The sequence below is a fragment of the Aythya fuligula genome, chromosome 7 (genome assembly GCF_009819795.1).
Source record: "Aythya fuligula isolate bAytFul2 chromosome 7, bAytFul2.pri, whole genome shotgun sequence".
Lineage (NCBI taxonomy): Eukaryota > Metazoa > Chordata > Aves > Anseriformes > Anatidae > Aythya > Aythya fuligula.
Genome location: NC_045565.1, coordinates 9,183,024 through 9,204,217, shown reverse-complemented (window position 1 = coordinate 9,204,217; position 21,194 = coordinate 9,183,024). Strand labels below are relative to the sequence as shown.

The window sequence follows — 21,194 nt, the reverse complement described above, 5'->3', positions numbered from 1 at the left end:
CATCATTCTTAAAAATATACAAACAAGAAATGTCTGAGACAGCATCAATGCCGGGCTGTGCTGTGAATTTGTGTATTTGGAGTCCACATTATATTCTCCAATTCTTTGTTCAGACCTAGCTGCAAAGATCCTCTATTTTACTTGGCCAGGTTGGAGTGTACATACAATTAGTTTACTGCTACTTTCAAACCTAAACAAGCCCAACGAGGCTTTTTGTTCACTTACTCTGGAGATTGTCAAGGGCATGTTGAAGTCCTTGCCCCCCTGCAGTCGGAAGCCCCATGGTCCAGGTCCATTCAGAGTCACGTTGTAAGCCATCCTGTACCTCCTTCACAAGGCACCAGGACACTGCAGAACAGAAGGATGGGGTAGAGTGATGGGGTGAAAAGACACAGTAAGAAGAGGGCAGAGTTTTATATAATGACAGCAATTTTCTTTCTGCCTTGCCTGTTCAGTCGTGCTGGGATATCACCTAAGAATAGATGGGAGCTATAATGCAGATGCTGATATCCCAGCTGAGTAGGGCCCATAAAAGGTTTGTAACCAGACACCTACTATGCAAAGACTTCATGACTCAGAGGTCTAATATAGCCCCCAGGGAGGGGGGGGACAGATCTTTCTAGGCTTCTCAAGACCCTCTTCATGTTCAGTTACTTCATGGGCAAAACACATTTGGAATAAAACATGCAAATAGAATCCCATGCTAAAATCCCAAACATACAAATCTCATTTCTAATCTATCAAACACTTACATAACCAGTAGTAATTTCTTACATACAAACACTTACATAACCAGTTGTAATTTTCATATATATATACACACCTTTCCATACACAGCAGAAATAAAACACCAAAACTGTGTATTTACCTTCTCTGACACTGATCTATTAAATTGAAATAAGTACCTACTACGCACATGACAAAAAAACTTCATAACTTCATTTTTGGCTCTTGCTTCCATAGCCTACACTTTCTCAAGGGACAATTAAAATGTATTCTCTTGGAATGCATATAGAAGTATGAGCTATTTCTAAGCAGCATTTAATTTCAATAGAATAAGCATAGTTTCATCACATACTTGTCATACTGTTTTGATACAAGTCTTCTAAAGGCATGACAATTAAGAATACAATTAACTAGCTGCTTCCTCAATTCACTCCATAAGTTTTCATGGTTTATATAGAATTTGTGTTCAGTGTTCCATAAAAAACGTTATAACCCTTATTTGGTAACACGGGATATATTTCTGCCTTAGACTGGGAATAACTAAAGCACAGAGAACAAGAGGGAAGGGGAGAAGCTGCTGGCAGAACTAAAAAGATAAACAGCTTCTGCTCTTAGGATAAAGCTATGAACTTTAAATAACACTCACCACTTTCAAGTCATTAACATGTGCAGGAGCTCCAGAAGCACTCAAGTGTATCTCTGCAGCACCCTTGCTTTCACCCTCACATTACAAAGAAATTCCCATTACGTTAAGGTGAAAAACAAGCACGGGCTCTCCTCTGATAATGAAAAAGACAACCAAAACCACACAATGCACTAGTGAGGGAGCTCCATTTGGTAGTGTGCCAGTCTGCCCATGCACCCATCTTAAAATGTCACAGAAAACTGATGGTGAAACTACAGAGAGCAAACATAATCATGGCCTCAGCCTTTATCTGTGAAGCTGATCAATAATTTTTCAAAACCACATATGTCTTAGTTTGTTTAGCATGCAGAGTGGCAGAAAAGCCATTTGTACAAGGAAATAATTATGCTCCACAGACTGTAGGCTATACCACATAACCACATTTTTTAGTCCAAGGTCCAAATCAAACCACAGAAATTCACATGGGTTTGACTCAGACAGTAGAACCGGTGCAAACCAAAACCATAGCAAGACACAGTTTCAAAGAAAAAAGGTTAAAGTCTCACAAATACTTATGGAACATGTTTACATGAACTACGTCTGTAAGCTATCTCTGTATGAGGCCAGAAACAGTGATGTTTGAATGATGACTTAGAGGGGGGAGAAAAAGGACTTTTTGCACTTTGAACCATGCCACTTGCAGCCTTTTCATTTATCCTGTAGGCCTCTTAATTCAGATACTGCTTTTTTTTTTTTCAATTATTATTATTATTTTTGAAAAGGTCACAGGCAGACACAAGAGAAATTTCCACTGCACTATTCCTCTCCTTTTTCTAGGAATTCACTGTGTTTTTCTAGTGCCTTTTTTTGGCTCCATTTCAAAGGTTCAGAAAAATATAAGAAAAACATGAGTAAAACAAAGATGACAAGCCATCGTTTCACTAGTAAAGAAAGTGTTATAGAAAAAAAAAATATTAGAAGAGAGGTTACATTTATATGGACGATGAACTCCATGCATTCTACCTTCCTGTACTTAAATCTTCAGTCATTTGAAAAACAAAAACAAAAACCAACTAAAAAATGGCAAGAACTGTAACAGAATAAAACTGCACACACAGCAAGCTGAACAGACCTAAGCATTAAGAAACAGAAATGCTACTTAATCAAACACTATGTGCTTCTATCCTACTTTGACATCCGCAACATGCCATGTGCTTATCAGTTTAGGACATGTGAAAGGGTTTGTGAGATCCTTCAGGCTGGGTTGGGTGCTATGTAACTAAAGTGGTAATCTCATTAGGGGCACTCACATTTGAATGACATGTTCAGCTGAGGACACTTGTTTCTACTGCCTTGGTTTCTGTCTGTGTCCACAGAAACATTCAGCGCAGCTTGGTACTTTTACAAAGAAAGTGCAGGGAATGTGCCTGCATCCTGGCCCACGTTGCCTTTCGACACAGCAGGACCTCTTTCATGTGTCCATGCAACCACTATCAGGTACACAGTTTTCTTTTTCCAGGCTTAAGTCCTTTCCTCCTGCTTTTGTTTCCCCTCTGCCAGCCCTCAGGAAGCTCCACATTTAATTATGGAGAACTGCAAACAGCAAAGAAGCTAGAGCTGCAGTCACAGCTTCACTTGAGGGGATGTTTAGCATTAGTCTTGTCTACCTTTTATCCTGCTACAGGCAGATCAGAAAGCCAGTGATCCACCCAGGTGATTATTTCAATCCTGCCTTCTTTTCAGAGGTGAGACACACAGGTGCGCTCACCATGTCAAGTATCCAGAGCAAACACAGGGAACTGGACTGTTGCAGCAGGTACTGTGCCATCAAAGCTACCATCACAAACCTCCACAAAACCTTCTGGGAAACCTGAGGATGAAATGAACTGAGTATACATAGTAGACAACCCTCCTGCTTTCAGAAGCCTGTGGTGTTTGGATTAGGTTTTAGTTGCTTTACATAACCACCTATTAGACTGTTCCAAAAATCACTTTTTGTTTGCTCAAATAACAGCATTTTGTTTCTCTTGGGGTGCCTTCTTTCCTACATTCTCCAGCTATGTCAAAACCTGTGACGTGCGTATAGTTCCCTTCCTTCAGACAGGAGCTATGCTGAGTCAAATGAGACCACTGGTGTGAGGAATGATATTTAAAGGTAAAAAACAACAACACACAACACAACATATTCCAGGAGCCAGGTGACATTTTCTCTTCAGATAGCAAAACAAAGATTTGTCCAGAGCTCACAAAGCCCCCCCAGAGTTGTCCCCAGGTGACTGATAGGAGCAGCTGTGAGGAAGCTGGATGGGTACCAGGCACCACAGGCCCGCGGTGCCAGCAAGCTCTGCGCGCAGAAGCATACTGCAACCTCCAGCAAATGCCGCAGAGCCTGGGCAGAGCCATCCCTCCAAAACGTCAGAGGCGTTACACTAGCGGAAACAATTCACATATGCTAGGAGACCATGTGGTATTACAGCGAAAAGACTTTAGGAAAGCTACAACTGCACGCTTGGGAGTGCATAGCCATCAAGTGAATGAAATAAAAACCACTAGAGTCAATGCTAAACTAAGATGAAAGGAAACAAGTCATGGAAATTCCAATTGTTCAAGTTGCTACCACTTTGTTAGGCTGGCTGCATTACTCATCATGTATTTTAGTTGCAATGGTAGATGTGCTCCTGGGAGAGCCTTGAATTACTGCTACTGCAGCAGCAAGGTTGTGTCATTCGTGTCATTTCAGAAGTAGATTGCTTGAAAGTTTATTTGTCTTCTGATCTGCAACAGAATGTGTGCTTTGGTGCACAGAAAGACACCTGCGAGGTCATGGTTGCTATAACCCTTTATCGTTTTCTTTGGGCAAGCAAAATACTTGAACTGCAGAGAAATGCTATCACTTCTTTGCTGATAAAAAGACCTTCACCAAGAAGGACCAGAAAAAAGGACAAAATAGCATGTATTTACTGTATATTGGCTAATCAGTACAAAAGAGTTCGATACAAATATATACAAATTCTACACGTCGTCAATGGAAAACATTTTTAACTCTTAATTCCTACCCTGACAATGTCAAACTGAATATAGAAGTAACTCCTGGGATCAATGTTTTTTTTTTTTCAGCACAAGATCATTACTGCTTCCAAAGCAAAACTATTCTACAGTGCCAATGAGCTCATTGCCATCTCCCTTCCTTCACTGCTACAGCCTGAACTAAGTTCCATTACTCCTCCTTCTACTTCCACGTACAGTGTTGTTCACCCATTCAATCAAAATCCTTCTGCTCTGACAGAACTTCTTTCTGAGTTCCTCTGTCGAGTTGTTAAGTCTTGTAGTTTGTACTTTCTTCAGAAACTAAATTTTCTACCCTTGGCTTCAGCAAATTCTGCTTTGTTGATATCTTTTTCACATGCCGGTTTCAGGTCCCAACAGAATATAGTATTCTTAGGGAGACAGCTAGAGCAGCATAATGGAACATTATCTCCCTTCTCTGTAACACAAAGCCTTCAGAAATGCAGCTCAAACCACTTTCTGTTTGGCCCTTTGCTGCTGCCCATATCACCTTACCAGCTCATTGAATTTGCAGTTTACTCTCACTTCCAGATCATTTGCCATTAATACTTTCACCATTACAGAGAAAAACAAACAAACAACAACAAAAAAAACAGTATTTTTGATGTTAAATACTCTTTTTTACTCTGCTACAGCCTCCTTTTACTATGAAAAAAGAGTGAATATACACCATAGAGTAGCCAACCTTCATCTTTAGAAGATTTTATGACTTTTGAAACTATGTTAAACTGCAAACCACACCTGTGGAGAGGGGGAGAGAGACTAAGAAGCTGCTTTGGGAAGGGAGTAAGTCTCACCTGTCCAGACTATTTACTGCCACTTTCACCCCCATATTGCAAAAAGACTTCAGTGTGTGTTACAAACTTCTCGCCTTATCAGCATCTCAGTTATGTTTTTTAAATGCACCCACTACAGCATGTAATACTTAATGCTTCTGTGGCACCGACTTCACCAAGATACAAAGGATTTTGTTTGTTTGTTTGTTTTAAAGAGAAAGAATACCCAAACAACTGTTGTTTAGGTAAACGTTATACCAACTCCTTTTTACCTATGGAGCCAGAGTGCTGAGGTTACCAGCTTTAGGTCACTAATTGAACCAAGAGCAGCAACTGGATTAAAATGCAGCTCAGTTTCAAAGCAGGTACTTGAACCAGAAAAAAGGCTGCAACGTGCTTTGCTGTTTTGTTTTTATTCTTCTCACCTGACTCCGGGCTGAAACCAGAAAAGCAACCCTGCAACGACTCTAATTTGTGCCATGCTGCAGGGAATCCTAATCAACAGTTTGGGCTTACTGAGAGAAAAGACCCAAGAAGATGAAGAAGAAAAAAAAAAAAAAAAAAAAAAAAAAAAAGGAAAGAAAAGAAAAGAAAAAAAGGAAAGAAAAAGAAAAAGGGCTGAAGAGAGGCTTCGTGCAGATCGCTGTCAGCTCCACAGGGCCATAGCCAGAGCTGACATCTATGTCACAGGGTTTCTATGAGCCTGGCTCGCTGCCAGCGAGCCGGAGACTGGGCACGGCACGCTGGGGGGGCAGCACGGCTCAGAGGAGGCACCCCGCGCTGCCCCTGTGGGGTCGCCACCCCAGAGCCCCCTCCTCACGGCTCCCGGCACCGCCCCGGTGGGGCAGGGCCCCCCTCCGTGCCCGCCCACAGGTGCAGCGATGCAGGATTTCCTCTTCAGCGAAGAAGGCACCCCAAAGCTAGGTTTGCCCCAGATGTCTCACCTCCTTTCTGCCTCCCCAGCACAGCCTCCCCTGGGCAACACCTCCCATTACAGAAACTTTCCCTCCACGGGGAGAGTTTGAACAGCGGCAAGGGGCTGCCGCCCTATACCCTCCGCTCGCCAAAGGCGCTTTTCCTCTTGGGCCAGCACAAGCCCTCCCGTTTTCCACCCTGCGGCTGCGGCGGGCCCCTCGCCTTCCCTCAGCGCCACCCACCTGTCCCGGCCGTCGGAGCCGAGCTGGCAGGGCGCAACCGGTAACTCCAGGGGCCGACCGGGAGCCGCGGGCCCTCAGCGGGCGGCGCTTGCGGCCAGCGGGGCTGAGGGGAGCGGGGAAGGGCGGCGGCACCGCCCGCCCCCGAGAGCCCCGCAAGCGGCGGCCGCCCCCCGGAGCGTGCCCGGCGCCCCCCGGCCGGGCTGGGAGGAGCGTGAGGGGAGCCGCCGTGGGTGCGGGGACCGTTACTTTCCGTGCCGCTTCCTAGCGGCCGGCTGTGAACTGAGCTCGCCTCTTGGCGTGGTGGCAGAGCGGGAGAAGCGGCAGCGGGCTGTGGGGAGCCGAGCGCCGTGGCAGCAGGTACTCGCGGCCGGGGGGCGCCGCTGCCCGCAGGGAGGCGGCGAGGCACGAAATGGCGGCCGGGGGGTGGGGTGGGGGGGGTGAGGGGGGGAGCGGGGGCGCCCCCGGCGGGGCTCGGCTGCAGCCTCCACCCGCCGGCCTCCTCCCCGCCGGATCACGTGGCAAATCGCTGCCTTCTCCGCTGTGCCGGAGTTTTATGTATTTATTTATTATTACTATCATTAATATTATTATTTTTTACTTGCCCGCTTTCCGTGTCCCGCAGCCCCTGTCAGAGAGCCCCGGGGCCGGTTTCACCCTCGGCCTCGTCAGCGGCTCCCTCCTCGTGTCAGCCCGCCCGGCTGAACGCCCGGGAGGCTGCGCCTGGCCGACAGCCGCCCTTTTCCGAGTTAAAAAATAAAATAAAATAAAATAAAATAAAATAAAATAAAATAAAATAAAATAAAATAAAATAAAATAAAATAAAAACAACAAAACCCTCCCCGAAGCCGACAGGCTGGCGCTGCCTCGCGGCCGGGCGTGGTTAGAGGCGCGTGCCCGCGGCGTAACGGCCCCTTCAGCACCAGGGACAGGCCCGGCGGGTCGCTGTGGGATCCCGAAGACAGTGCGTCAGAAAGAGCTTGGGATCTTTTCCCCTTCTGCCACAAGAGCTTCAGAACTTGATGAGCTGTTTAATTTTTCAGCGTTGAACAGCGCTTTTACCATGCTGCAAGCCTCCATCTTGTGCACGTTGCTACCATTGCACTGAGGGGCTTTGATTCCCTTTGGGAGGATTCAGTGGAAATAAATGAGGGCAGAACCTGATCTGACCTTCTGTGTCACTTCTGTGTACTCTGTGCTAGTTTCATCATATGCTGTGTGCATTTAAAACCCTCCACAGCCCCTCAGTAGCATGTTTAAGGGGTAGGAATTGTAATTGTCAGAGGAGTTTTGCAGTGGATCTGTGTTAACAAGTATCAGGATGAAAATACACACTTCGCTCTCCTTGGAGTTAGCCTTTGCTCTCTGCCATCCGTTGAAGTCCTCATTAAGTCTGCTGGCTTGTAGAAGCCCTCTTTAAACAACAAAAGCTGCAAAATCACAGGTAGTTCTCCTGCAGTTGAGCAAACCTGTTAAAGTAGCAGAAATGGTGACTTAGCTGGAAAACGTGGTACATACAGGGGGGACATTATTCTTATTTGATGATAAATAAAGTGATGATCTGTTAGATCATCTAAGGCACATATCTGAAGCTGTACAAGACCATTAACAACTTGGAATCTGCTCCCTGGAGAACACTGGCAAGGAAGACTGCAGGTTGGCCTGTTGTCCTGTCCTGACAAGAGGCTGATGGGTTCTGCTTCAGAATTTGGTTTTGTTTGAAACAAGGTTGAATCTGCTAGCTTGTGCATTGATAGTTAAATCACTCGAGGCCAGAGAAATTAAAACTATGGGAGCTCAACCTCTTCAGCAGTCTCTAAGGGAGCCTACAAACTGTTTGTTTCCCGACAGCTTGTGCTGGTCTTTCGGAGGGACAGAATCCCCTATCCTCTTTTTTCTAGGAGGCACTGGTCACAGTATTAAACTTTAATTTTAAACAATGTTTTACAAAAATGTTGCTGATCTACCAGTGGTCTTGGAATAGTTCTGTGAAACACCTCCAGGATCACCAGTTGAAAACTAGAGACTGCTGGCAGGCCATCCTGTGCAGAAAAGCCTAGCTGCGCTCTGGAAAGTGACTTACTGAAGATTTAACTGTCCAGTCTTCTCTGACACTCAATGTGATTTACTTTTGACCCATGAGTTTTAGCCCAGCCTGGGCTATTTCCTTTCTTGGGAAATTCTGGTAGTTCTGCCAAGGGTTAATTATGGGTTTTCTCCAAATCTTTCTTCAAGTCTTTTGTCCATCCTTCTAATCGCAGTCTGGTCTCCCCAGCTGCTTCATTGGCTGTTCAGCCTCAGATCAGTCACAGAAGGATTGTTTTCCTCTTAAAATAAACAATATAAAAAAAATCCACACCTCAAATATTTCATAAATTCCTGTAATGTGATTTCATACCTGATTATGGTTTGCCCAATTTAGTTGCACTAAGTGTGAACTGAAGGCACAACCATTGCAGATGGAGAAGTAAAAGAATGATTTCCCTCAGCAAGGCTAGCCTCCTCCACTACTGAGGGGTTCCTCGCCAGTGATGCTGTTAGGGAAATTAGCGAGTAAAGTAATACATTGCAGCACAAAGTATGGATGTGCTTTCTCCCAGGATAATGCTTTTGACATCTGATCTCTTTCCCTTGGCCACTGAAGGGGTTACAGTTCTGAGTGCAGAAGTAGTGGCAAGCCAGTGATGAGTGTGGCTTTCTGAGAGCTTTTGTTACTTTGATTGCAACCGATAACAAAATATTACCTTTAGTCTGATTTGCACTGTGTAGGTGTTATTTCTCTGTGGTGACTTTGATGTGGCTGTTGCAACAGAAGAGCTCACTTTCAGTAGAGCACAGGTCTGGGGTGCATTTGCACTCCATCAGCTCCAGTAAGTGAAGCCTTTACATTTGTGACTGTGTTTGTTGCTTAGCACTGTCCTTTGTACACGCTGTGTAAGGGGGCTGGAGATTCAGTGGTCTGTTCCTTCTGTCAATAGTGAATAAAATCAATTGGCAAAACCCCCCATTTTCACTTCCCCTCTAATAAAAGCCTAGAGGAACTCCATTAAAGCAAACACTATAGGAACATCCAGTAACAGTCCAATTGATGTGGGATTATAGCTTAGATATTGGCGTTGGCAAAAAAGCTGCCAAAGGAATCTAGTATTTTGGGTCTTCACAGTTATTTTACTTAGCAGAAATTTTACAGAAGATCTTAGGGAAATGTACCAAGCATAGCTCAGATAAGAATCATCTTTTTAGTGTGGCTCTACCTTGTAAGACAGAGATCTGTTGTTCCCATTTTCAGTCTTTTGCAAAGTTCCTTGTGCTGCCAACATAGAAGGGCAAACTCATTGCAACTCATCTTTGCTCCAAATGAGGTGGGTTTTTTGATTTTTGCCCAAAACTAAAAAATAAGGCTGTCAATATGGTAACCTTCTTGGACTGTTCCTGTCATTTCTTTGAGCTGCATTAGTAGCATAACATGCCCAGCACAGGGTCAAAGCAGAGTTAGGCCAGGAGGTAATTCAAGATGGGCCATCAGCGGGAAGGACTCCAGCAGCGCAGCCTGACTCATAACCCAGGCTGTTTTCATGCTTGGGGCCAGTCCAGCCTCAGAATGCCTACACAGTATCTACAAATCTGGTGGTCCGATTTTAGACAGAAGAAGAGCTTGAATTCTCTTCAAGTTTAAATTCGGTCTGTTTTCAGTTTATCTAAGTAAATGTTGGCCTCTTAATTCTAGCTCACTGGTCATCTGTAAATACTCAGGTGTAAATGCACTCTCTCTGAAGGACAAGGTATTGTGAATGTCTTGCTGTCTGTTTCACTTGATACCTCTCTGCAACTTTCGGTTGCGGGCTGATTAATCCATCACTGCAATTTTCTTAAAACAGAAACTTCAGTCCTCTGTTTTGTTATGGAAAAAAGCTCACAGTTTGGACCCTTTACACAAAACCTTAAAAATATTGCAGCACTCCCAGAGTAAATGCTTTGCCTATTGAAAGATAAACTTGGGTACCATGGTAAATTGCATTGTCAGGGTTGCAGAGAGACTTCATGCCATACTCTCACTCAGTGCTGATTATCATTGGAGCTTACCACAAAGCAATGCCAGCTGAGTATCAGCCTTGTTCAGTGTGGTTACCTGGCGCCTTGATCTGATGATTTGTTCAGCTCATCCTAACGGTTTATTGAAACAATTCGAATTGTGGCCTCTGAAGACTAGGGTAAACTTAGCTGAGAAAGTTGAGCCAGTTGGCTCTTCCAAATAATGGAAGCACCACTCAAGCACCACTTTTCCTTGAAAACTAAAGAATTTGGAGGTAATTATTTACAAATAATTCTTTGGCCACTTCATAGTTGTGGGTGAAGATAATTTTAAAGATTTTATAATAATCTTGGCAGCCACTGGGGAATGACTGCAGGTATATGGGTGTTTCAAAGGGTAGCATCCCAGTGCCCCACCTTTCAACATCCCAGAGAAATTTTCCTGGCCCTTGAAGCATAAAGTATATTTGTTTAACACCAGTGCCTCAACAGGTACACCAGAGTAAACTATTGTTGGAGTAGTGTGCATATTAAAAATTAAATAGAACAAACTGGATTTAAACCTGAACACAAGTTTTCCTTTAGCACATGTGCATTTATGCTAGCACTCTGCTTTGCCTGCTACATAAACCTATACAAGAGATTTCTCTGCAAAACTAAGTATTTGTTACTCAGTGTTCATAGGAGCCTGTACTCAAATTCCCCAACAGAATACAGTGACAGAACAGCTTCACAGGAGGACTAAGGTATTTAGTAATGATGTAACCAAAGTCATCTCAGTTTTCATTTGCACATTCGTCCATTCCTTTCTTACTCCTTTCAGTCATACTGGGAGTAACGGAGGAACTGAACTCAAAGCATTCGGGGATAACAGGCCTAAACACATCACTGCTGCAGTAAATGAGGATTCACAGATTCCTAAGGACCTGGAATGACTGGTCCCCAGATTCCATGTTGCCAATCTTCTTAACCATTCTTGCATTTTTTCCTAATTTCCCGCTACATCTGTGGCATAGGGCTATAGTAGCACTAGCTTCTAACTCCCGTGGTTCACATCGTTACTGTATGTATGGATTCATGATCTCTGGTTGTAAGAAGCACAGGCACTTGATGTATTAAACCCTTTGGCTTATCCAACAATGAGAGGTAGAGCTGCTCACACAATTTATGGATTGCCAAGATGTGGTGTAATACTTTTGGAAGAGTTACAGAGGCTTATGGCTAGATTAGAAGGGCAGGGTGAGGGAGTGTGCTGGCTGCCACAGGCCAATGTGATCCCTAATGAATGTGCTGCATGCTGGATTTTAAGTAGTAAGACAAATCAAACTGAATTAATTCAGAAAAGTTTAAAATGACAATGACATGCCATAAAGTTTTCTAAGAAAGGCAATTCAAAGGTTAGGTTATTGTACAACTTGCCAGAAAACCCTATGTTAGTGTTCCAGTTTCCATTGCAGAGCGAATGTTGCAATGAAATATGTGCTGTGATTTTTTTTTAAGAGATCTTGCAAATTGAGATTAAGTAAAATAATAACAGTCAAATTATAACTGAAGTCAAGTGATTCTGCTGGAGCCAGTGTTTCTTAGGTAGAACCAAGCCACTACCTCTTGGAGGGAGGAAGCAAGGGAAGACAAGTGCCTATGAGTTAGTTTTATGTTGAAACAGAAACCTCATGGTGTCCTCTTGACTTGTCAAATCAACCGATATTTTGAGTGTAATTTGCACTGAGCATGTAATAGCTGAGACTGTTGCATTAATACTTATGCAAAGTATTTCAGTTGCTGATATTCCTTGCACAAGCAGGATCCTTTTTCAGATATCTCTTCACTCCTAAGAGGTCTAAAACTGGGGATGAAATACTACTATTGTGAAAATCTTAAGTAGGAAACTAATCATTAAGACACAAAGTGCTCAGTAGGGCATGTTGCTTTACTGCCATGGGACTTTTTGTTTTCTTTTGTTTTAACATTGTTAATTGGCAAATTTAGAGCTCGTTTGAGATCTCTGTGAAGTGCTTCAACTCTCAGAGAATCCTCCTTAAAAAGTGGGTGAGAAATTACATTTCTCTGGAACCCAGCTTCTATCAGGATCTACCCATAAGACTGAAGTATTGTATAGTAAGTCCTTACTGGTGTTACCCTGTTCCTACCTGCATGGCTTTGCTGGTAAGGCCATGTGGACCTGGCCAGCTTTTAGCAAAAGAAATGCACTGATGTTACCTAAAGCCCAAATCCTATGTTTCCCAGAAATAGTTTCCAATGATGCTGGACAGTCAGCTGTATTGTTCTGAAAACTCCTGCGGTAATTTCATTTTTAAAATCTGTAATTCAGGCAGATCAAGCTATTGCCATGTTCATGACCTGATCTAATAAGCAATTGCCTTTGTGCTGTGACCCAGTAAAAATGGAGCATGTTCGGCTGTGATGGGGATTCTTTCCATTTCAGGAGGCAGCATAATGAAAGGAAGCTGGCAGATACAGCTCTCTAACCCATGCTGTGGCCTCCTTAGCCCTTTCTCTGAAATCGCTATGGTCTGGGTCCTACACATGAGAAAACTCGAGGAGGTTTGAGTCAGTGAAAGAAGCAAGGGGAAATCTGACGCCAGATGGTAACTGTCGTGTTCCTTTTGGTGATAGTGGCCTACAATAGGAAAGAGGAGAAACATGTTTTATGCAAAGGTATTGTGCTTCATGATGCTTCAGGATTCTCTGTCTACTTTACAGCCACTTTATTTTGATAAATTGTGAATTATGTTTTCTTTTTTTTTTGCTTCCTTTGTTCTTGGCCATCTTCTTAAGTAACAATTTGGGGTAAATCAGGAATTAAAATGGTTGTGATTTATTGAAATGGAGTTTCAGAGGATGTTTCATGGAGCTTTCATGTTTTTAATTCCTTCGGAAGAAATAAATGACCCCTGCAGTGTGCAAAGTGAACAGCTTTTACTGTTAAAACTGCATGATCCATTTCTTATCTGATTGAACATAATGATCCAGGACCTGAAAAATTGGTGTGTTAGGTTTTTTTTTTCTTTTTCAGATGAGAAATGATTTTCAGAAGTAATCTATCCAGTGATTGTGACCTACCACAGAGCTGACTAATGCTACTACCTCAACTTCGTCCTTCATAAGATTAATCACTCTTCTTACTTCGCTGAACAGCAGCAGAAAGTGAGTTTTAATTAGTGCATCTGGAAAACAGCACTTCAAATAAGATGTATCAATACACTAAAAGGGTTCTGACATGTGCTTCTGTTACTCAGAGACTTCAAGCAGCATCAAAAGGATTCATATTTTTAAATAACAGTTGAGGGATTATTATAAACCTGGATTCCATCTGGTTACATGCTAAGGTAGAAGCATCCATGTTTCCTTTAAAAGCCAGGAGGGGGCTGTATTTAATTAATGATGGTATTGGTGTCTGAGGACATTGGGAACTGCTTGGAAAGGGGTACTGTAAGTGTGAACTAGGGAGAACTAGAAGGTGGTGACACTTCTGGGAGGCAAGACCCAGGAGGGTTTGAAGGCTGGGCTGCTCCAGGACTGTCCTTGGGGTGATGGATGAGGATCTTGGCCATCGTATCTGCCTGGTAAAAGGAGCAGAGATCTGGGCTTACAGGGTCTCCAGAGGTCAGGGTTACAAAGAGAGGTGAGGTGAGAAACAACTATTTCACGTCAGGCCCTTGAAGAGGGTAAGTGAAGGCCTGCCCTCTGGAGTAGCTAGCAAGGAGATGACTGGTCTCTGCTGGGACTGGGAAAAATGAAAAGAATCTCTAGGTGAGGACTGAGCTGAGCAGACTCTGTACCCGGTGCAACAGAATGAAGGTGAGTAGTGGTGTTGAGAAGGAGTTTCTAGATTCAGATCTGAAACCTATGGTTTAAAAAGAGAAAAATATCCTGGTTTGTTTTTAAACCTGCTTCTTATTTTTCCTCATTTTTAAATGGACTTTCGTAGTATGTCTAATATAAACAAATACAGGGAGAGGTATAACCGGAAATGTTCTGTTATATTGTATTCTTTACCTGTTCTTCAGTTGTGTGTTTACAACTATGACCAGTCTAATACATATTAATACTACTCAAAGTCTGATGGAGATCTAATTTTCTCAAAATCACAGCCCAGCACTGGGCAGATGCATTAGAATCCAGAGCTCTGTAATGATAGCCACGCTCTCCAGACACTGGAATTGCTGCTTAGAGTTCTTAGTAATATAATCCTATTTTTTCCTTCAATAACTTCCTTTTCCCACTGATATTTTTTGCCCATGAATAGAGCAGATACCTTACCCATGAGGCATCAGTCCTCTTTCAAGGATCTCTCACTTAAAATTGTCCCCTGTAAATTAGGTGCTTCTCCCCATAGGTCTGTTTCAGTGCCTTCTCCACAGATAGTTTTTCTTTCAACTTATGTACAGTAGAGGAAAAACTTGATTCGGTGATTTGTAATACAGTTTCCTCAAGGGAATACATTATTATACATTGGGCTCTTCAAAGAATGTACTCAATTGCATAATACAGATTTTTATTAGTTATATTTTACCATTAAAGTGCTGATTCTACTTTACTCTTGTAACAAAGTAAAATATACCTGTAAGTGGTAACTGAAGTCAACTTGGTGAGTGTCTAAATTATTTCTGTTGAGTACCTCCTGCTGAGAAAATGAATTACTATGCATCCCTTATACACTCCAGTACAATCTCTGGCTTTCATCTGTAATTATTTCACAATTAATTCTTTAGACTTTTTGATAACCATGTAGTGAAAGATGAAAATGTGAACAGTTGAAGAAAGAAGTATTATTTCCAGTTGTGAATCTGGGAATGAACTGCAAAAGTAGAGAGTAGCCTCACGATGATGAAGAGGATATTATCCCTATTTTACAGCTAGAAATACTGGCATATGAGATGATTAAGTGATTTGCCCAAGGTCACCCATAAAAGATGGGGAAAAAAACACAAAAAATAAAATCTTCAACGTCTGATTCTAGCTTTGCATTGTTGCAGGACTGTCCTTTCTCCTCTTTGTAAGAATTGGTTTTATCAAAGTGCTTACTTCTTGCTACATCAAATCACAGTTTGCGGCACAAGTTATCTGTCAGTATTAACCTTGGCTTTACAAAGTGTCAAACTTAGGAGACTTATTAATATACAGTTGCATGGAGTTAGCCGCAAATACTAAACTGGAAAAACATCAACAAAATCCAGAAACTTTTGGTACAGACCTAATGTACTTTTAACTCTCTCAGTTATGTATCCTGAGGGGTTGTGTAAATGTCTATGCATGTGATTAACTTCAGGCATATGAAAAAATTTGTTAAAAATCAATTATACCAGTCCAAAGTGCACATTTGAGCATGGATAGTACATTTTAAAGTACTAGGGCTTTTGAAGGAAGGGCTTTTACATTAGGTGTTTGGTCACTTTCTGTGTGAACCTTCAGGCATGGTACTTTGTGGCAGGGTACAGGTGTTCTGTTCTATCTTTCTAGTCAATGGAAAATATACGGTAATTGTAACTATGCCTCTAAGTGTCCCACAGCCTATTCAGGAAATGTCTTTCATGAAACTTTACATTGGAGCACTTGTGCTATCCAATCATGTAGTGTCAGATTTTTGTGGCTGTCTCTGAACTGTCTTGTACATGTGTGGTAGTTACAGTGAACGCTGAATAGTGAGGAAAATGAATAATGGCTTTGTATTTACTTTGTGGTTAAGGCATGCTTTGTGCAAGTTCCCTTGAGCAACTTTTTTTTTTTTTTAACATATATGTCATAGTAACATTCTTAGTGGCTGAACCTAATTATTCCTAACAAAATAAAATGCTGAAGCTCTGTGGTGTTACTGAGAACAGGTTCTTCTTTGCGGGGAGGAAGAAACAGATGTAAACTATTATAATGTAACATGCATTGTAACTGCACTATCATAATGTTTCCCATTACTAATGTAGGAGGTAACTATCTCCAGAATAAACTGTAATATAAGAAAATCACATACAACTCCATAAATGTAAGCACCAGACAGCAATGGACTAAGAGGCACACCATGAGCTTTTTTTCAGGTCATGCCTGCGTTAGATTGCTTGCTGAGACATTTTAACCTGATCTGCAGCTCTCTCTGCTCTACAGCATATCTGAGGGTTGACTTAAGCTTGATAAAGTTAAAAAGCATTTCCACTAATTCTGCTTATTCTTCAAGTCACAGATAGCATCAGAAGGCCTAATTAGGCTTTTTTTTTTTTTTTTTTGATGTGAATTTCTGTGCTTCATGACTGTGTGTGTATTCTAGTAGCTCAAATGAAAGTGGATATTAAAAATGTTCTCCAACATAACATCTCGTTGGCAAGGGTTGGTTACAACCTCACTGAAAGCAGTCAGAAATGTTTTTGGTACTGACTCTCAATACTGCTGTTTGTGTAAGCTTAAAAATTAAGGAGTGAGAAAAAGGTTGCTGTCAAGAGGGATAAAACCATTTCCATTTTTCCCAGCCACTGGTCCTACTGTTTACCCCCAGTTTCAGGTGAATCGTAAGAGTCCATGTCATGGCCAGAAAGTGTTTATAGGCAGTATGCCAACCAACTACCGTGAGACAAGTGATGTGGTCATGAGATCCTGACAACTCTGTAACCAGTGAGGTGATATCAGTGTTTGGAAAATGTACCAGCATTTTCCTCTGCTGACGTGACTCTTCCAGCATTTGCTTTGCTCTGTGAGCCAGGTACATAGAATTCCCGTGCTGTCTCTCCAGCAGAAACCAGCTGCTGGCAGGACTGCTGTAACCAAGCTAATGAAGGAGTACTTTTCTCAAAAGAAGAAAAGAGCTTTTTTTTTCTTTTATTTTCCTAGTGTTTGCACTTTATATTAGACTAATAAGGCTAGATTTGCTCTTGAAAAACTGCTGGCTTTATTAGGCTTACACTGCGCTGATCATCTACTCAGTCTACTGTCCTGATAAGGGATGTGTGAAGTTCGCAGTTGTCAGGATTTGTAAGTTGTCCTATTTACAAGTTTGAAAATGAGCATTTAGGCTGCAAATTTGATGGGGCAATGAAGATACAGTAACCTTCCTTTTTGTTCTATATAAAATGCTTAGTGCATGGGACTGTAGCCCATGTCTAAGGTTGCTAGGCATGACACTACTCATCAGTTATTTCTCTGTTATAAGATTGCTTTTATATAAACCTATTTATAACGTGGGTCTTTTCACATTCCTATGACATTAACAACTGCAAAGCTACAAGCACAAGTGTTTAAACTGAGATACCTGTTGCTCAACAACTGAAATACCATAGACTGATACTAATGTTGCTTTGCAGATAAAGACCCTCTCTCTTTAGAGTCCTGTGGAAATAGTTGTTTCAGAAGCAGAGACATGCAGCTGCCCTGCCAGAGTTACTGAGATGCTAATATCTTTCCTTGAGGGATCAGAGAAGGATGAGGATTACACTGCAGCACTTCCTGCAATGGCCTGAGTAATACCTGGCACCAGTCAGACTGAGAGAAACAGGGGCACATACAATTTTTTCACATTATGCCTTAAGAGGTGTAGAGACCGCCGAAAAGCACTGGATGTGCCTTTATTATTTTTTTTTCTGAATGTCAAACTTTTTTTACATAGGATTTTTTTTACATAGGACTTCAAACAAACAAACAAACAAACAAAAACACTCTTTGCCAGCAGAGTGGACAGAGAGCTTTTCTTTCTGTTGGTCACAATAACTCTAGTAAAACTCTGTTTACACCTCTGTTCTGCAGGCTCTTTGATAGCAGTCTGTATCTGTCTTGCGCGAGAATGTGTGCAAATTTACTTGTTCTCATGTGATGTCACTTTCTAGCCTAGTGCTGGATATAAAATTGTTTCCCAAAAGTATGGAAGATGAGGCTGTAACCTGCAAACCACAGGAACTAAGATCCTTGACAGTATGTGAAAATTGGAAAGACAGGCAGCTTGCAGCTGCCTTCTTAGGCAGTACTTCAGTCCTAACTTCCAACAGGCTTCTGTTACATGGGATCATGATACCTTCGTTGTAGGACCACCAGTAGAGCGCTCAGCAGTTTTGCAGAATTGCTTGGAGGATTCGACTAAACATTTTCACTTCTGATCCAAGTTTGAATCTGAGCTGGAGCCCATGGAGGTAAAAAGCATGTCTGTGAACTCACAACAGTGCTTGCTGTTGCCTTTGCCAGCAGGTTGCTCTGTCAACAGCTGCTGCAGCACAAAAGGCCAAAGGGAAGTGCCTCAGTTTTACCAAGTCCTTTCACACCTCCAAGTCACTGGAACATACCTAGTGCATGGTAAACTGCAGGCAGTCTCGCCAGTGCAGAACAGGCTGTACAGTTGACTTTAACTGCAACATGAATCATCTCAGTCCTAAATTATTTTAATCCAATCAGTCATATCTCTGTTAAAGGGTGTAAAGAGACAGCAAATTGGAAAGAATGGCTGCCAAATAGAGGATACAGGACACAAATAAAGCTGCTAAGATGAGATGGAATATGAACTAATAATGATTTATTCCAAATGCCACTGGGGTTACTATGCGGATGACTTGGAGACAGATTCAGGTGAAATGAGTTTTGAAGGCTTTCCCCAGAATGATTTTTCTCATCTCGGTAGAGGTGAAGCAAAGTCAGAGCTGTTAGTTACATAGGGAGTACACACAAGAGTTTTGAAGTGCTCCCAAACAAATTCTCCCTAATTAATATATGCCTTTCAAGCCTCTTGTAAGTAGACAAGCACTAGCAGCTGCAGTTCTTTTTATAGATACAAACTAACCTCTAGTACATGTTGGAGCTGAAGGATAGACAGAACAACATGCTGCAGATTCGTGGGGATTTTCTAGCCGTGGACATATTCTTTTTTATACCCTCTAAAAGTGGAAAAGAATACAGAAGAGTGTATAGTCTTCAAGAATACTTCTTGGGAGTGAAATCATATCAGGAGTGAAGGGTCTAGCTCTTAATGACATACTATTCACAAACGCATCTTACTAACACGAGAAACAGCATGTGTGAGCTTTGACCTATTTTCTTGATAGGTTCCACCTTTTGCAACCCATATAAAACAGGCAGCATTTGCTAGCATTTCTTCTCTATTTTCACATGGCCTTCATGACAAAGGATGGGCAGAATTACATGCTTCATGTTTTCATATAATTTTAAAAGCTAGGAGAGTAAGTCATAACAAAATTCTTTAGGCTTGATGAATATCTTTGAATTTACTTCCTGTTTGAAGGTGATATGTTTCCCCCCTTCTTTCTCTTTGTTGATAGCTGTATATATTATCAGTTTAATATTGTTTTCTGCCTGGAGACAATAGCCGGTAGTGGGAGGTGGAGGGAGGAACTGTACTACTTCTTTTCCACTTCTAATGCCTATGATTTTGTTTCCATAAAAACAGCCTAGATTTTGAACACTTTGTTTCTTTTGGTGGTTTTTTATCTGTCTGAACTGGCCAGTTATTTATGATCTGATATTTGGCTGCTTCAGAAGTCATTATCACCTCAATTTCTAATTTTAATAACTATTCTCTTAGTAAACCTCAATTCAAGTAAGTTTCCAAAAATTTGCTTCAAATCAGTGCCCTGCATCTTCTGGAACCCACTGAAGTTATTTTCATTTCAAAGGAATAAATAAACTTGTTAAATTTTAGGGTCTTATGGCTTTCTCTGATGTGACATTAAGGAAGAACTGATTTACTTAGGATAAAATGGCTTGGGCGGTTCCCACCATTCATTCAACCAAAGGCAGAACTACTGGGGCTCCCTTGTGAATAAGTGTTTCGATAGCTCTTTGTGCCATGTGCTTTTAGGTTTAGAAGGTATGTATTCCCCCTGTGGGCTGACTATACCTCATCATTCTTGTGATACATATCTCTATAGATCACAAAATAATTCTGTCCATTTATACTAATGCTCTAGAAGGAGCACCAGGGAAAAGCAGAAAATTACTATTATTTTATAGCACTGTTTTCCTTTCCTTTCTGGGGAAATAAGTACAATCTCATGGATTTAGTCACTGTGGAGAAATCCTTGGCTAGAAGGATGCTTCTGTTTAGAGAAGGCAAAAATTGAAGTGCTAAATTGGGGATGCTGCAGATTCTACACACCTGTAGAACAATGTTTTTTTGGAGAACTACACCTGCTCCTCCCAAGGCTTAGTTTGGAAAAGCACATCTAAAGATAAAAAAAGATAAAAGATAAAAACTCTGCATTCTTCTCATGAAACATACTTCAGGGAAGTTGGAGGGGGCTTCCAGAAACCTTCCTATAACTCTGGAACATTGGCTAATTGTGGGTTAAGTTGGTCTTTTAAGTGACTGTTGGATAAAGAAGCTCAGTATGGAAAGAAGCGTAGACTCGTTGTCAGATTCCTTTCTCTTCCCCCAGTATCTCAGAAATTAAAATAAACATCTGAGACTTCAAATTACTGCTCAAGTGCATTACCTTTCGATCGCATTGTACAAGAAAATGAAGGAAAATGTGTTATTAATGAGAGAAGGGAGCACTGACTGTGTGATTAAGTTTTCATTTGCTTGACAAACTTCACTAACGAAGAAACCATCTCCAGAAAGTAAAGTAAGTTTTTCCCCAAATAGCTTTGAAGTTAAACCACAGTAAGTGAACAAAGGCCAGTTTTACATCTCATACTGTCCTTTCCTCTCAAATTAATCGTAGTAGGCTTATAGGTAGGATCCATGATGTGGTAGAGTATACCTAAGAGTAAAATCCAAGTGAAAGAAATAACTTTATGAGCTGCATAAAGAAGAAATAATAAAATTGCAATGTGATTCAGATGAAGAAGTGAACCACTGGAGACAGTTCT

General features: G+C 41.7%; 2 protein-coding genes across 8 annotated transcripts in view; one reads left to right on the top strand and one right to left on the bottom strand.

Annotated features, from left to right (window-relative positions):
- The window catches only part of LDB3 (LIM domain binding 3), a 120,246-nt gene extending 113,836 nt beyond the window's left edge, over positions 1-6,410 (bottom strand). For 5 of the 6 annotated variants that reach the window (XM_032191386.1, XM_032191388.1, XM_032191389.1 and 2 more), the window contains exons 1-2: positions 6,351-6,410; positions 226-348 (exon numbers count right to left, since the gene is read on the bottom strand). In XM_032191386.1, the coding sequence (XP_032047277.1) occupies positions 226-318 (93 nt within the window). In that variant the 5' untranslated portion in view covers positions 319-348; positions 6,351-6,410. Of the gene's footprint in view, positions 1-225; positions 349-1,372; positions 1,408-6,350 lie in introns of those variants that run through there. The other variant, XM_032191387.1, reaches the window with a different exon arrangement.
- A 176-nt stretch (positions 6,411-6,586) lies between these two features.
- The window catches only part of WAPL (WAPL cohesin release factor), a 154,209-nt gene continuing 139,601 nt past the window's right edge, over positions 6,587-21,194 (top strand). For both annotated transcript variants that reach the window (XM_032191381.1, XM_032191382.1), the window contains exons 1-2: positions 6,587-6,707; positions 13,417-13,547. The gene's annotated coding sequence lies outside the window, so the exon portion shown is untranslated. The remainder of the gene's footprint in view (positions 6,708-13,416; positions 13,548-21,194) is intronic.